The sequence below is a fragment of the Salvia splendens genome, chromosome 7 (assembly GCF_004379255.2).
Source record: "Salvia splendens isolate huo1 chromosome 7, SspV2, whole genome shotgun sequence".
NCBI lineage: Eukaryota > Viridiplantae > Streptophyta > Magnoliopsida > Lamiales > Lamiaceae > Salvia > Salvia splendens.
The window spans coordinates 22145915-22161875 of record NC_056038.1 but is presented as its reverse complement, the minus strand read 5'-3'; the positions used below and the strand labels follow the sequence as shown (position 1 = coordinate 22161875).

The 15961-nt window shown below is 40.9% G+C and overlaps 1 protein-coding gene across 4 annotated transcripts; it reads left to right on the top strand.

The window, feature by feature from the left end:
* The first annotated feature begins 11896 nt into the window (after positions 1-11896).
* On the top strand, positions 11897-15734 carry LOC121810253 (OVARIAN TUMOR DOMAIN-containing deubiquitinating enzyme 9-like). 4 transcript variants are annotated; one of them, XM_042211023.1, is made up of 11 exons: positions 11897-12044; positions 13103-13574; positions 13664-13752; positions 13849-13922; positions 14159-14213; positions 14671-14745; positions 14839-14912; positions 14986-15034; positions 15135-15222; positions 15332-15388; positions 15465-15734. In XM_042211023.1, exons 2-11 carry the CDS (start codon positions 13241-13243, stop codon positions 15509-15511), a joined length of 942 nt encoding a protein of 313 aa, XP_042066957.1. In that variant the 5' UTR covers positions 11897-12044; positions 13103-13240; the 3' UTR covers positions 15512-15734. The 4 variants fall into 4 exon arrangements, with proteins under 4 accessions (XP_042066957.1, XP_042066958.1, XP_042066960.1 ...); XM_042211024.1 differs by having other exon boundaries at positions 11922-12044; positions 13095-13574; XM_042211026.1 differs by having other exon boundaries at positions 11933-12044; positions 13147-13574.
* Positions 15735-15961: the final 227 nt, after the last annotated feature.

Below are 15961 nucleotides of genomic sequence, written 5' to 3'. Positions count from 1 at the left end.
TGTCGGGAATTGAATCCCAATTGACTACGACGAGCACACCCCAGCAGAATGGCGTAGCTGAAAGAAGTAATAGGACCTTGTTAGAGATGGTCTGGTCGATGATGAGTTATGTGCGGTTACCTATTTCGTTTTGGGGACATGCCTTGTTTCCTGCGAGTCATATTTTACACAATCTACCATCAAAATCAGTTCATGTTACTCCATATAAGTTGTGGACTGGGCGCAAGCCTAATTTAGAACATCTCAAGATATGGGGGTGTCCGGCTCATGGTTTGGAAAAAGATCCAACTAAGCTGGAATCAAGGACTGAGGTATGTTTGTTTATTGGTTACCCTAGAGGATCGAAAGCGCATGAATTCTATAGTCTCCGGGACAAGAAAGTCATTGTGAGTACTCACGTGATATTTTTAGAGGAAGACTTTGTTATGAATCATAAACCCAGGAGTGAAGTGGCTCTTGACGAGCGAACTTCAGTCACAAGTTCCATTACCGAATAACAAGTACCAAACATACACCAGAAATTTCAACTTCTATTCATAATGTTGTAGTGCCGCGTCGCAGTGAGAGGGTTTCATATGAACCCGATAGGTACATTGGTTTGGGGGAGTTCTCGAACCACACCTCGGACGGCAATGTATCAGATCCCTGGAATTTTGCAGAGGCGCAGACGGATACCGATAATTGCGAATAGGTGAAAGCAATGGATTCGGAACTACAATGAATGATAGACAAAGACATATACGATTTGACAGTTCTACCCGAAGGTTGTACTGCCATTGGGAGCAAGTGGATATACAAACGTAAACGTTGACCCGATGGACGAGTTAAAGTCTTTAAAGTAAGACTAGTGGCCAAGGGATATACCCAAAAGGAAGGTATCGATTACGATGAGACCTTATCCTCAGTGGCCATGCTCAAATCGATCCGGATACTATTATCTATAGCAGCTTACATGGATTAGGATGTGTGGCAGATGGACGTTAAGACTGCATTCTTGAATGGTAGTCTTGAGGAGACCATCTACATGGAACAACCCGAGGGCTATGCCGTTAAAGGAAAAGAGCACATGGTTTGGAAGCTTAAGATGGCCATTTATGGCCTCAAGAAAGCATCTAAGATCATGGAACCAGTGCTTCGATCAAACCGTTTAATCGTTTGGATTCGAAAAGTGCCAGAATGAATGTTGTGTGTATAGGAAAGTTGAAAAAGAGAATGTAGTGTTCTTGGTTTTATATGTAGATGACATTCTTCTAATTAGAAACAATAAAAAGATATTGTCATCAGTACGAACTTCGTTGTCAAACCAGTTCGAGATGAAAGATATGGGAGAAGTTGTACACATTCTAGGTATCAAGGTCCTCCGTGACCGTGAAAAGATAATGTTGTGTTTATCTCAAGAATCTTACATCGAGACTGTCCTTAGGCGATTTAGCATACAAGATTCCAAGAAAGCTTTCCTACCTTTTAGACATGGAATCCATTTATCTAAAGAGATGTGTCCTAAAACACCATATGAGATAGAAGAGAAGAGAAGGATACTGTATGCCTCGGCAGTTGGTAGTCTCATGTATGTTATGCTACGTACAAGGCCTGATATTTGCTTTGTTGTTGGCATGGTAGCAAGATATCAATCTAATCCTGGCCCGAGACATTGGACTGCCCTAAAGAACATACTCAAGTACCTAAAAAGGACTAAGGACTATGCTCTAGTTTACAATGCAGCCGAGCTTTTTCCTTTAGGATATACCAACTCAGATTTCCAGGCTGATCAGGATTCGAGGAAATCTACTTCTGGATATGTGTTCACCTTAGGAGGTGGTGCCGTAATATGGAAGAGTGTAAAGCAGAAATGCATTGCGGACTCTACCATGGAAGCTGAATATGTGGCTGCTTCGGAGGCTGCAAAGGAAGTTGTATGGCTGAAAAACTTCCTTATGAACTTAGGTGTGGTTTTGAATCTTCCCAAGAGCATCACCATTATTGTGACAATTCTGGTGCTGTGGCGAACTCGAAAGAACCGAGAGCTCACAAAGCGAGTAAACACATAGAGAGGAAGTATCATATCATCCATGATATAGTGCAGAGAAGAGACATACAAGTGGTCAAGATTGTGTTAGAGAACAACCTAGCAGATCCTTTCACGAAGGCATTTGCGGTCAAGCCGTTCGATCACCATGTTGAAGGAATGGGATTTCGACTCATACAAGACCTCAACTCGCTTTCAGTATAGGTGGGAGAAATTAGACGTGTTGTTAGCACATTTTGTATACTCGAAAGTGTTTTGAGTATAAGTGGGAGATTGTTAGAGTTCTGTATACTACAAATTACCTTTCGAGTGATTGGATACTGTAATAACTCTTATTTTATTTTCCAAGGAAACAGATATTTTTTTATCATAATGTTGTTATGTTTTACATTTAATGGTTGTTTTATTACATGTTTAAATATATAAGAAACTTAACAAAGTCTAAGTCTTTGTTTTAGTAGACTGGTTGTGGGCGTCGTCCACTTTAAGGTAACACGGTCAGTTCTGAACAAAGTAAAAGAAGAATTTCACAACCTAGATAGGCTTTGACTACCTATCGAGAAAGGTTTCAATGTCAGTCTGATTGTTTCTAAGCCTTAGTGAAATAAGATGACATTGGTGTGGTACAACACTGAACGAATCTAATAGCAAGACGTGTCTTTATGCTATCTACTGAAAGACAATGGTGCGGGTTTTCGTAACCCAATAAGCCTGATATATTGGGTGGTGGTGATTAATATCTAGCGGTGCTAGGATTGCTATTATGTAGAAACGCACGCATGGGGAATCTCGTTTGATAATGTCCTCAAGAGGACCGTGAAACAAGGTTTTATTATTTAGAACCTAGCTAGTTGGAGTTTGATTACTCTATGAATAATAAATAAGTGATTCGTGCTAAGTCCACTCTAAGAATTAATAAGAAGTTAATTAATTTGGTCCATAGCAGACAATGATTAATTAATGGATATTTCTATCTTAAGTGCGGGAAATAAATAATTAATTTAAAATGGAAACCCGGATTACTCGTAATTTTGGATTTGGATGGGCAGTGCAATATTATTTCTGTAGTGGATGCAAATAATATTCCAATATAAGCTTGTATTAAATTGTGGGTTCAATTTAATTAGTCCTAAGCTAATTGGGGGAAGCCATATCCAAAACCTTCCATATATCCCTGTCTTTGCTCAACATGAACTAAATATAAATAGGAGAATAAAGGAGAGACAGATACACATAATATTTTATTGGAAATTTTCGTCCGCCCCTGAATTAAGAAGTGGACGATTTTTTCAGCTATCCTCTGTGAGAATTTCTGTCTTCTTTATTCGAGTCTTAGTATTCTGGTGAGATCAGCTCACACTGATATCGGAATACGGTTCGGGAACCAGTCAGAAGATCTGTGGTCGAGTATTGAAGATCGACACGTGGAGAAGTAGCAAGCCATAATTGTATAACCAAAGTCGTTACTAACACATCCCTAGAATCCTATGAGTTTAGTTACACGTGATAGAATAAGCTAAAAACATAGTTTGTAGGGAAAACAAAGTGAACATAAGAACTAAAGCAATAAAACCCCAAGGTTGAATCCTTGTAGCTTTGATCTTCTCTTGATTCCTTCTTCAAACCCTTGCACAAAGAAGAACTCTCAAAGTTATGCCCTGGAATTATTTTGCAGAAGATGCTCTCTTGTTGAAGAGGTTTGAGGGGGTATTTATAACTGAATTTTCGATCCTCATTAGTTAAGGAAAAAGGTAGCTAAGTTTGGTAAATCTTGGAGAGAAAGTAGGTCAAAATCGTACGCCGCATTTTCCCAGCGGGTCGCTGTGGGTTGATCCGTAGCCTCTACCTCTCAAACAGCGGTCGCTGCACTTTGTTTCAGCAGTCACTGGCAATCGTCCAGCAGCTTCTGGATCGTTCGAAGCGGTCACTGCGCACACTCCAACAGTCGCGGGCGTGTTCCACTTTTCACGCACAACTTTCCAAGAGCGGACCGCTACTGGCTCAGCGGTCGGTGGCCCCCAGCGGTGGCTGGCTGAGTTGCAACGGACCGCTGGAAGTCTCGTAAGCTCCAGATTTCCAACTTTAACTTTTGGCTATCTTTTTAGGCTCAAATATGCACATTTCTCACAAAACACGTCAAAATACCAAAATAGATAAAATATGCAATTAATGGACGTGTAATAGAACTTTGACACTCAAAACCGACCAAATAAGGGCCTTAAAACAGTGCAAAATCTGAGCGTATCAGTACGAAGAGGCGCAACAAGTAAAAATGGAGCAAGAATGTAGGGTGGTCATGATGAGTGATAAGTCAAAGCCTTAAGCTTCCAAAAAGAGCAAGCCTAAACTCGCTAAGACTCCTTTGCTGGAAAGAACCAAGAGGAAGAAAAAGCCTCAACATCTAGTCAACTCCGAGGTCTACTTGATCAAAACATCGAATGGGAAATACAAGTGGTGGAAGAAAGTCTGCAACAAATTGATACCGTGTGCGGTGTTTAGCACAAGAGTTGTTGATCCACCCATCCAGTTGGATCACTCCATGTCGAGCCAAAGGCGTAAAACAAAGGCGCTTGTTGGGAGGCAACCCAACTCGTTTATCATTTTTCATTTAAATATTCATTTTCCATAATTTTCGTGATCTGTGCACATAAAAAAAATTAATAATCCAGAGTTGTCGCTGCATAATCCACAGCAGTCGATGTCTATTGTACACGTGTGCAGAAACAAATTGGGCCCTAGGGCGGGCTGCAGCGGTCGCTGTGCGGGCCGCAGCGGCCCGGTGGAGATGCGCTGTTTTCAGGAGAGAGTCTCGGCTAGAGACACGGTGTCTTCACAGTACCTCTCACTACTTTGGGGATTTGGAGGACTTTTGGGCGTTGTGCAACATCGGGAGTGGAATGGCCTCATCTACATGTGCCAAGGAAGATGGCCTTCATATAGGAGACTCACTCTCGAGTTTCATAGCACGCTCAAGGTTTATAAGAACCGTTGTTCCCGCATCACTGAAAGAATCGACTTCTGCCTCAGCAACCGCAACCACACATTTTCCATGGAGGATCTTTGCGAGGTGTTCCATTGCTTCAACCCTACTCCCGGTGAAGAAGTTGACTACGATTACTCCGATGTATGGGGAGCTATGACCGTGGAAGGAGAAGAGTTTGCATCAGGCTACGCCAAGTCCACATCCATCCGCAACCCTGTCTTGAGGTACCTCCGCCGAGCCATGACCCAATTGATGTTTGCTAGAATTGATGGTGGAGGAGTTGCCCAAACCGAGCTCGACGTTATGTGGTGCCTTCTCACCAAATCCTCTTTACTACCTATGCCGACCGCATCTCGAAGAAGGACGGGAGCGTGATTTGTTGCGGGGGATTGATCACGGCAATTGCCGAACATATTGGGATTCCGACCACGGACTTTGCCGCGGATATGGGGGAGATGTTTTTTTATAAAAAAACACCCATTGTGGGTGGAGGGTTTAGGAAGACCTCCAACCAGTGAATTAAATCAAAATATAATGTTCCAAAACATGATCCAAAACAAGAACATAAAAAAACAAACTAAAGGTCCCACAAGTCGGGATCCTCCATGCTATCCAAATTGAAATAGAAACTAAATGAACAAAAGGAAAATACTAGTGTAAAATAATAAGAACTACTCTAAGGTCAAAATCAATCCACATCTCTGCGTCGGAAGCGAAAGTTAGGATATCCCAGCTGGTCCATCATAACAAGCGCCTTCAGGTACCGAGGCGCAGAAACTGAATCATAATAAGTCATGGCAGGGGTCTGGACCCCCCTACCTGCAAGAAAATTGGCAGCACGGTTTCCTTCTCTATAGATGTGTGAGAATCGAACTTGCGGCTGAGAAGTCATACTCCGAATCAAAGCCATATGATGTCAAAGATCCGCAGAATCAAGCTGTCTAGATGACAGTAAGGTAACCAGAGCCGCTAAGTCCAGCTCTATCCAAATATGTGTAGAGAACTCCATAGCCATCTCAAAACCTCGAATAAGAGACATAAGCTCTGCCTCAAAGCTTAAAGATGCAGCAACCGGATATGGGGGAGATGTTCATCACCTTTGAGGTGCTCTTTTTGGTGGGGCTATTGAAGACCGATTCTAGTGGTCACGCCGTCTTCATCCAAGTGGAGTGGGATCAATTTCCCGTTCCTATTCCATACTTGACCGAGGTCGACACGTGGGACAACCAAAGCATGTGGAAGCTCAACACTCACGCCCACCGAAGAGCCATTCAAGCAAACCCTATTCAAGGGGAGTTTAGGAAGAAGAACGTCCCGATGCGCATCCCAGCCTTCGACCCCGAGGAAGACCCCGCCTTTGATGCCAACGAGAATTATCATGAAGACGAGGAGCATTCACATGCTCATGGGAATGGGGCACCACATCAAAAAGAAGAAGAAGAGGAAGAGGAAGAAGTCGAGGGCCACCGCCGTCGCAATAGGCAAATCTGCCGAAGAGGAAGGCGAACCCCGTCAAGTTTCAAGCCGACACCTCCGCCCTATTAGGAGAGATGTTCTCCTACATACAAAACATGTCCAACACTTGGGACAATCGTTGGGCGGAGCAACGACAAGAGAACGCCTGCAACCTGCAAGGATGGGCGGCTCAAGGAAATTGGCGAACGGCGGAGCAAGACTTTTGGGAGGCTCATCGGCTTGAAGATGTTCACCAACACCAACAAATCGCAGAGCTCCAAGAATGGCCGCCGAGGCTCAAGCGGAGCACCAAATAATGAGTGGCGACATCGCCTATCTTATTGGCACCTTTGACGACCTCGACACTTGTTTCCCTCCTCCTCAAGAATGAAGTTTGAAGAAGTCAAGTTCATGATTTTAAATGAGCATTTGTATCATTTAGTTGTTTTTGTTTTGAAGACTACTTTTATTTTTATGTTTGAACAATTTTTCTTTAAGTTTTGGAAGTTGTTTTTGTGTTGATTGGAATTTTCGCAGATACTGGATATCCCCCAGCACAATTTTTCGAATATTTTGGATTTTTTCCCCGTCCAGCCTCAACGCGAAAATTTCAAGGTATCTTTATTGTTTTCGTAGTTTACCCACGTCCCGACCGACTCTACAAACTTATTTTACACTTTGTTGTAAATAAGTTTGGGGGGATGAAGTGGTGGACTGTGAGTTTAGGTTTTTGTTTTTGTTTTAATAAAACCCGAAGGTGAATCCATGTCATAAACATAGCATGAAGAACTTAGAAACACGCATGTTTAGGGACACATTAGACCGAGTTGCCAATGATATGAAGTTCTTTTCATCTTTGATTAAGTATGGCTTGACGTTTTGATTTGATGGTTTGGTGAAAAGGTGCATAATTAGTGAATTGCTTGTTCGCCTTGAATCATGCTTATACCTTGTGAGATTTGAGCCTTAATTCTTTCTTGTGTGATTTATCTGCATGCATGTATATGTTTTTAGAACTTGCTCCCCGTCTGCCTAAGTTTACATAGTGTTTAAGTTGATGAAGGAGGATGTTAGGCCATCTTTTCATTGCTACTTTTATATCCTAAAATTTTGACCCTTTTCAAAAATCTCTTTCACCCTTTGGAGCCAATTCTGAGCCTTAAAGTCAATTCTTTGAAAGCCAAATAAATGGGGACAATTCCTTGGGATAGTTGTTAGAATTTTTATTATCTTTTGTAAAGGAATTTGAGAGATAAGGAGGAAAAGTTATGTAGAAAAGTAGTGTACTTAAATGTAGAAAAGTGCAAGTTATGAAATAGAAAAATTCAAAAGTGTGTTTGATCTATAAAGGATGCTTAGAAAAGAAAAAGTTCAAAAGTGTGCTTGATCTAGAAAGGATGCTTAGAAAAGAAAAAGAAAAGAAAAAAAAGAAAAGAAAAAGAAAAAGAAAGAAAGGTTGTGAAGAAAAGAAAAAGAAAAATCAAAGGTTTGGGAATGTCAATTGAAGGAGAAATAAGTGTTAAAAGTGTCTTGGGTTCATAAGAAAAGTGGAGTCTATTTTACTCTACTTGGTATTTTTATTTTTAGTCACTCTTTAGCCAAATATTCTTCACCTACCAAAGAGCCTACACTACAACAAAAAATAAAGAACTTTCGGACTTTTGATGCTTAATCACATCTAATAAAGGAGGGATTAGACTTTGAGCAAGCCTATGGTAAACTTTGCATGATGCATGATTTGAGTGCTTATACACATTACCTTATACACTTTGAGAGTGAGAGATAATACACTTCACATCTTTGGAAGTTTGCCACATGTGAATGCATGATTTCAAGGTGTTCCACGAGTTTGTAATGAAAGTGCACTAATAAGTCTTGCTTGATTTGATTGCATTAATTTATGCTTGATCTATCTTTTCCATACTTTGAGACAACAATGAAGTCTAGTCCTTATGCATTCTGTGCGTCTACTTTTGTTTCTTTATTCCATTGCAATGTGCTCCCAATTCCATTCTGGAATCTCTTGCGGTTGCAATTTCCCATATGTTCGTTGATATAGAGTCTTTACTTGCTGACAGGCTGGACATCTCTCACAAAGGCACTATGTCTTTCTACATATCGTCCTCCCAAAATGATCCCTTCATATCATGGTACTTCTTAGTACCTTCGGGGTGGACAGTGTCTCGTGTGCTTCGCCCATGATCTTATTCCTAAGCTTCTCATTGTTCGGCACACAACCTTCCGTCGAAATGAAGAGCATTATCCGCCTCCTCTTAGAATTTTCCATGCTCACTCGTCCTTACTGTCAAACGAACTATCTCAAATGCATAATCGCTCCTTAAAGCCTCCACGATTCTCGTTCTTAGATCAGGTTCGACCACCAGTGTGACATTCCTTCCTTTGACTGTCTCAGATACACTCACTACTTCCAATTGCATCGTACTAGATTTCCATGAGGGTGTGTTGTTCCATAAAAAATGGGCAAAGTACAAGAGGAGAAGAGAAAAGGTAAATAGGTAAGTAGGCATAAGTTGTAAATAAGTAAGAATGTAAAGATAATAATTTGAGAGAACATTTTCATTTTTGAAATGAAACTAATATTTGTGGCAAACCCGTAATGGCAAAATAAAATTTTTTTCATGAACGGAAGGAGTACTCCTTTCATTCCGCAATAGTTGTGTCATTTTATTTTCTGTATTCGTTTTTGGAAAATGATAGTAATAAATAGTTAAAGTAGAGAAAGACTAGAGTAAGAGAAATAATAATATAGTTAAGAATCTTTTCTTCATTATTTTCTCTTACTTTACTTTTTTTCACTTTAACTTTATAATTATTTTAATTCAAACAAGTACAGAAAATAAAATGACTCAACTATCATGAAATACGTTAGGTATATAATAAGTGTACCACTTTGGACCTATAAACTTATTCCATTTTGTCTGCATTTTTAAATTAAAATAAACTGTAGTTAATTAAAGTAATATATTATCTATTCCGTACTCCCTTCTCCCATTACAAGTGATGGATTTCTTTTGAACACGTAAATAAAGAAAATGATATATATTGAGTTGAAGTGGAGAGAATAAAGTATAAGAGATAAGGAGAGAATAAAGTAAGACAGAGAATAAATTAAGAGATGGTTGAAGTTTTATTTTTAGCTAAAAAGGAAATTGATCACTTGTGGTAGGACAACTCAAAATGGAGAGTTGATCCCTTGTAGTGAGACGGAGGGAGTATAACATATTGTATGAATATATTATCTGTGCCGTATAACGTATTGGTATTCACATGATAAACCACAAAATGTTGCCGTATATTTCGTCAAATCCTCAGTCGCGTTGCGTTAGGCTAACCACAACGCTGTCACTATAGCATCCCTTAATCGTCCCTTAAAATACTATTTGCGGGCCCCACTGTACTTTTTTACTCCATCCCTTAACTAAGGGACGGAACCTGCAACCCTCCGTCCCTTAACCGTCCCTTAAACCGACCCTTAAATTACTATTCATTCAATTTCATTTTTTTATTTTTTTTTCCACCAAATTCAATTAATAAAAAACACACTTCATTAAAAATAAAATAACATTACAACATAAAATAAAAATACAACTTAAAATTCAAAAAACTAAAAAAACACATAATTAAAATCCTAAAAAAAATGACATAATTTAAAATACAATTTTGTAGAAAATAAAAAAAACTACTCCGCCGGCGAATCATCCCCCGAAGGCGGTGGAGGTGCCCTAAGGCCACTTGGAGGCGGGACACCAAATTGTGCCGCCATAAACAGGACTCCGTTAAGCCAGGCTTCGTATTGGGTGAGCGTAAAGCGGGAAGTGTCCGCCATTGTGGCGGTCATGTACATGGACATAATGGAGTTCGAGGGTCCCCCTGAGCCCGGGCCCGAGCCCGCCTGGCTTGATTCGGCTCGGCCCCTCCTCCCTCTAGCCGCCTTCGCCGCATTTCTCCCTTGCGGCCGACGGCGCCCACGGGAGGACCCCCCGGCATCGTCTGCCGGGGTCTCCTCCTCCTGCGAGGCAAACTCTTGTGGCCCGATGCCCGAACCGCCCTCACCAGACGAGTATTGGCCACTCGCCGTGTGTTTCGTACGCTTCGAGGTCGAGCCCGAGCTGGACCGCACATCGCCGGCCCACCTTTCCTCGTCCCTGACGACCTCCCAAACATCGGCATATTTGAATTGTTTGCAGGTGTCTTCGTAGTAGACCCGCAAAGCCGACCTCAGAACGTCGGCTCCCGTGGCTCCGCTTTGGCACTGAGCCGCTTCATTCTTGTAGATGTCGCAGAATCGTTTGACCTCTCTGTCGACTCGATTAAAGTGAGCGCGGAGCATCTTATATGTACGGCGGCGGGTCTTTTTCGGCTTAATCTCGTGGTAGGCCTCGGTGACCTTTTCCGAGAAGCACTTCCGGGGTTGTTGATTCCCGACGATGGGATGGTACGAGACGCTGATCCGGGCATTGTACACCGCCAACGTTTCTTTGGGGCCATACGGATGCCGGCCTAGATCCTCATCCTCCTCCGCATCGCCTCCGCCCTGGAGCCTCCCCCGCCTCGGCCTTCTTTCGGAGTCGGTTGAACCGGATAATCCTCCCGAATCTGGGATAATCCCTGCGAATACCGCGGGGCGGAGGGATGGGCGTATGCATCAACATCAAAATTGGGTGGTTGGTACCCCCGCGTGCCCGAACCCTGGGTGCCCGGCGTCGAGCCCGGCGTTGACGAAGCGAAACCACCTAATGTGTTGTACATGCTCCCCTAGTCGCCGAACGCGTTGAGATCCCACTCGCCGGAGCCGCCACCGCCGGAGTTTTCGTCGCCGGACATTTTGTGATTAGATGTTAGATGAAAATTGGAGAGGAAATGGAGATGAATTTGGAAGAATAGATGTGTAGTTGTGTGTGAAATGATGATGAATTAGAAGTATTTATAGAGTAAAAAAATAAAAAATAAATTGAAAACGGCTCTTTTAAACGGTAACATTACCGTTTCACTTTTTTTAATATTTTTTTATTTAATTCAATTTTTTTAAAAAAAATTAATTATTGCGTCAGCGTGACGACGCCCACTCTCGGGCCGACAAGTGGGCGTCACGCATGGCCTGGGAGCGCGCCACGTCGTCACGGCGTGTGGCGAGCTGTCCCGCGTTACGTCCCGGCAGAACGGGTTTTGTGACGAGATGGTGACGAGCTGGGGACGAGACGGGGCGCCGCAACGCGTCACGTTGCCGTCATATCCCTGCGTGACGGGTTCCGGGCCACCCGCGTGACGCGTTGCGGGTGGCCTTATTCACCAAATCTCATCTGAATCTTATGCAACTAGCCACCGACCAAACGTACCCATATGCGTCTCTACAGCCGACACGTGCCCCTTGTGATATCGAATTAACGGCTGCGATTGCCCGTTGTCCCGCCCCCAACTCCGAAATTAGGAGATGACTTTGTATAGCATTGTTGGAAATGGAAAGTTGGAAACAGATAACAAATAGTACTACGATCTTTAAAATTCTGATAAATCTAATTTACCTCTGGGAATCTCATTTGCTTCGCTTTGAATTCAAAGGTTGGCTATACAATTCCACACCCCTATTTTACTTTCTTCTTAAACATTGTTTTCATTTGTTTTTTTTTTTCTGTTTTTGCTGTGGCTTTAAGGTTTTAATCAACGTTTAAGTCTGTAATTGAAGTTATTCTTGATGGCTTTGTTGTTCTTTTATATGGGTTAATTTTCGAATCTTTGTTAATCAATATTGGTTCATTTCTGTGGCAGAGATCGATGTGTAAATGAATGATTAAGTTTCATTTTTTGGAAAAATGGTAGATGAAATGAGTGAAAAGGAAATAGGGGAAATACTAAACTTGATTATGCTATGTTATCATTTGCTATTTGATAACATGATCTTGGGTGGTGATATATGGTTGCTGAGTTTCTTTTGATTGCTAAAATCATTTGCAATCTATGATTTTTAGCTTTTAACGAATTCATATTGCGCGGAAGGTTGTTGAATTAATGATGCTGATTTACGCTTATTGTTGGTAGAGACTTATTTGGTCGTCTATGTGAGTAGTTTTCGTAGTGAATTAAAGAGTTGTCTCGTAGTTCTGATAATGGGCTTTGTTTGGTGATCTTATTTCTTATGATTGTAATGCCCGTTTAGTAGATTATGCTTCCACCAGCAACTAGGTGTTATAGGTGGTTCGTTTTCAATTGATTCATATGTGCAAGACCATGGATACGTGAATATGAGCTAAGCTGTGACATCACTTGAGTAGTGAACTTAAACTCATGGTGTCTTTATTTTTAAAGAGACAGTTCAAGGTTTGAATGTAGAGAAAAGTCGGTCGTCTACTTAACTATCCAAGGTTTGGAGGCTTTAGTCAAGCTCGAACAAGAAAATTTTATGGATCAATGCGATGGCACAATGTTTTTTTTATTGGAAAGAATGCTCCCGTAACCTGGAATGAGAGTTTAGAAAGGATAACATCATGTTGATTCATTTTGTTTTCTGATGGCCGCGTTGACAGTTTGTGATACCTTATAATTGTTGATCATCATCTTTTCTTTCTGATTTTTGTGCTCGTGGTTATGAAATCTAATATGAAGATGTGGTAGTGGTACAGATAATTAATTATTTTCTGAATCGGAGCTACATTCTCTTTACCAGCCGGCCTTGACTCATCATTCATCAATTTACACAAGAGACTCTTTTTGTGAAATATCTTTATCAAACTTCAGCAGAACACATCTCTCAAAATCATATGGGAATGATGTGTGATCTTGATCCTGATGTTGTACGATGGGGTCTTCACCACTTAGATATTTGCTCATTAGCAAACAGTGGCTCTCTACCTGCTGTGACGTGCTATGCGGAGGAAAAATCGACGAATGATAAATTGAAGGAGGACTTCTGTATAAAAGCAGAATCCGTAGTGGAGAATGATAAGGCAATCGCTCAAGCTCTTCAGGAAGAGTTATCAAGACTTGATGCTGCACAGGATCTACGATCTGTATCTTCTCGAGAACAACAAAATCAGAAAGAATCGATTCTCACTCAGAATTGGCTTGGACCTTCAGGAAGGCACTTCAGCTCTGGTGGGGTAAACTCTGATCATTATGTTTCTTGGACTTGTCTTTATTTTCTTACCTATGTTATTAATTTAACATTACTTAACTGTTGGCAGAGTGGCAGGAGACCTTGCCGGAGATTGAAAATGATTCTGTTATCGATGGTGAAATGGGGAAAAGGCTGAATCAATTGGTTCCAATTCCTGTAAGTTACCCTAATTTCCTCTTTTACTGCTGGCAGAGTGTTCAAAGGGACGACATATTAACATTAAGTCTTTCTTTGTGCTTTTCGTCATTGCAGCATGTTCCTAAAATCAATGGTGAGATACCCTCAGCGGATGAAGCTACATCAGACCATCAAAGGCTTCTGGACAGGTTCTTTTGTAGTACATTGTTCTCATCGTTCTGTACTTTTAGTAGTGCTATTTCTCTCATGCAATGCAATACTTTTGTGTAATTATCGGCCATCTTGTACTATTTCAACATAATCTAGCGATACTGGAGCACGATTTCGGTTGATACATATCATGCTTATGCAATATAATTCTTGAAACTTGCGTTTCACAATCTGTGCAGTTCCTAACTTGTGCATTTTTTGTTGTCTGTGTCAGATTGCAATTATACGAGCTGGTTGAACTCAAAATCTCAGGAGACGGCAACTGTCAGGTCGGCTGTTCATAACATCCCTGCATCATCCTGTAGTCGATAAGACATATTGTTGTTTTCTCATATGTCTTTGCTTCACTCTGAGTTTGTGTCGTGTAGGAAAATCTAATTCCTTTATACTCCCTCCGTCCGCGAATAGGAGTCCCGTTTTTCCATTTTAGTCCGTCCGCGAATAGGAGTCCCGGTTCACTTTTACCATAAATGTTAATAAGGTCACACCTTCCACTAACTCATTTCACTCACATTTCATTTAAAACTAATATATACAAGTGGGACCCCTATTCCACTAACTTTTTTCCATCCACTTTTCTTAACATTTCTTAAAACCCGTGCCACCCATTAATGGGACTCCTAATGGCGGACGGAGGGAGTAACTCTTGTTGCTAGTTATCTTAGTATATGCTTCATGATATTTGGCTTCTCATAACCGTAGCAAGCCTTTCTTTTCGTCCGGCAGTTCCGTTCGTTGTCTGATCAAATATATCGGACGTCAGAGCATCACAAATTCGTGAGAGAACAAGTAGTCAACCAGGTTTGTGTGCCAAATGCCAATTCAATCGCCGCTGGTTGTCTTTGTCTTGAAACTGTATTAAAGACTAGTTTCTTATTATCTGCAAACTTTCAGCTGAAGCGAAGACCGGACTTGTATGAAAATTATGTCCCGATGGCTTATGGTGATTACATAAAGAAAATGAGCAAGTAGATTCCCCTTCTGACCTAGTATACGCTTATCCTTTTTGCCACTTGTTTAATCAATTGTGAAAGATTGTAGGAACGGGGAATGGGGTGATCACGTCACGTTGCAGGCTGCTGTAGATTGGGTATGATTCCGTTCCTACACTCTCTATATTCTTTTACTTCTATATGCAGAGTTCTTGCATTGCTCTGCCTGATAGTGTAATATGTTGTATTTTGTGGCAGTTTGGCATCAAAATATTTGTTGTTACATCATTCAAGGATACATGCTACATCGAGATCCTTCCACAAACTGAACAGAAGTCCAATAGAAGTAAGCTGTGCTTCATTAATCTAATGTTTTAAACATTTCATTTCTTCCCTGTTGAATTCTGGTAAGATGATCAACGACGCTTGCTCTGTATCCTCTGTTTCAAATGCAGCTATATTCTTGAGTTTCTGGGCCGAGGTTCACTATAATTCGATATATCCATTAGGAGGTAAAGATTTACTCAATGCCTGACCTTGAAATTCACTACTGCTTCTTTCTCATCGCTGCCCTTTTCTCATCTGTAGAATTGCCTGAGGTAGAGAGCAAGAAGAAGAAGCGATGGTGGTGGTGATATTTGTGAGAAGATGCAGCTCCTCCATCTGGTATAGCAATTTTTTATGCCACCATTTGATTCTCTATTCTTTCATTGTTATAATAATATCATCATTGAAGTTCATTTGGTCTGTTGTATACAATTTCCTCTAGCGAATAATCTCACATCTAGTATAAAGTATTGTAGGAAGCCATTTTACTGAGTTTCTTATTTATATATTGAAATTAATTTTATTTATAAACAGATGAAAAACAATTCACCATCCGTTCCATTTTAGTGTTAAAATATTTTATTAAATAATAAATATTTAAGAGATATTAATTGTGTAATTTGGCTAAAATTGAAATGTATTAACTGTAATGTGAGTACCCGAAAATGGATATAACTCAACAACATGTGATGATCTGAATTAGTCTTCGAGCATTTTCATAAATTGATAGGTGATTTTCTTTTGCATCATTGTCCATC

What these genes read in the sequence shown, in the direction of transcription:
- LOC121810253 (XM_042211023.1), top strand. Translation starts at nt 13,241, where the DNA reads ATGGGAATGATGTGTGATCTTGATCCTGATGTTGTACGATGGGGTCTT. An exon ending in GAGAACAAGTAGTCAACCAG is followed by an intron (nt 14,746 to 14,838) that starts GTTTGTGTGCCA and finishes GCAAACTTTCAG; the next exon opens with CTGAAGCGAAGACCGGACTT. An exon ending in TGCAGGCTGCTGTAGATTGG is followed by an intron (nt 15,035 to 15,134) that starts GTATGATTCCGT and finishes ATTTTGTGGCAG; the next exon opens with TTTGGCATCAAAATATTTGT.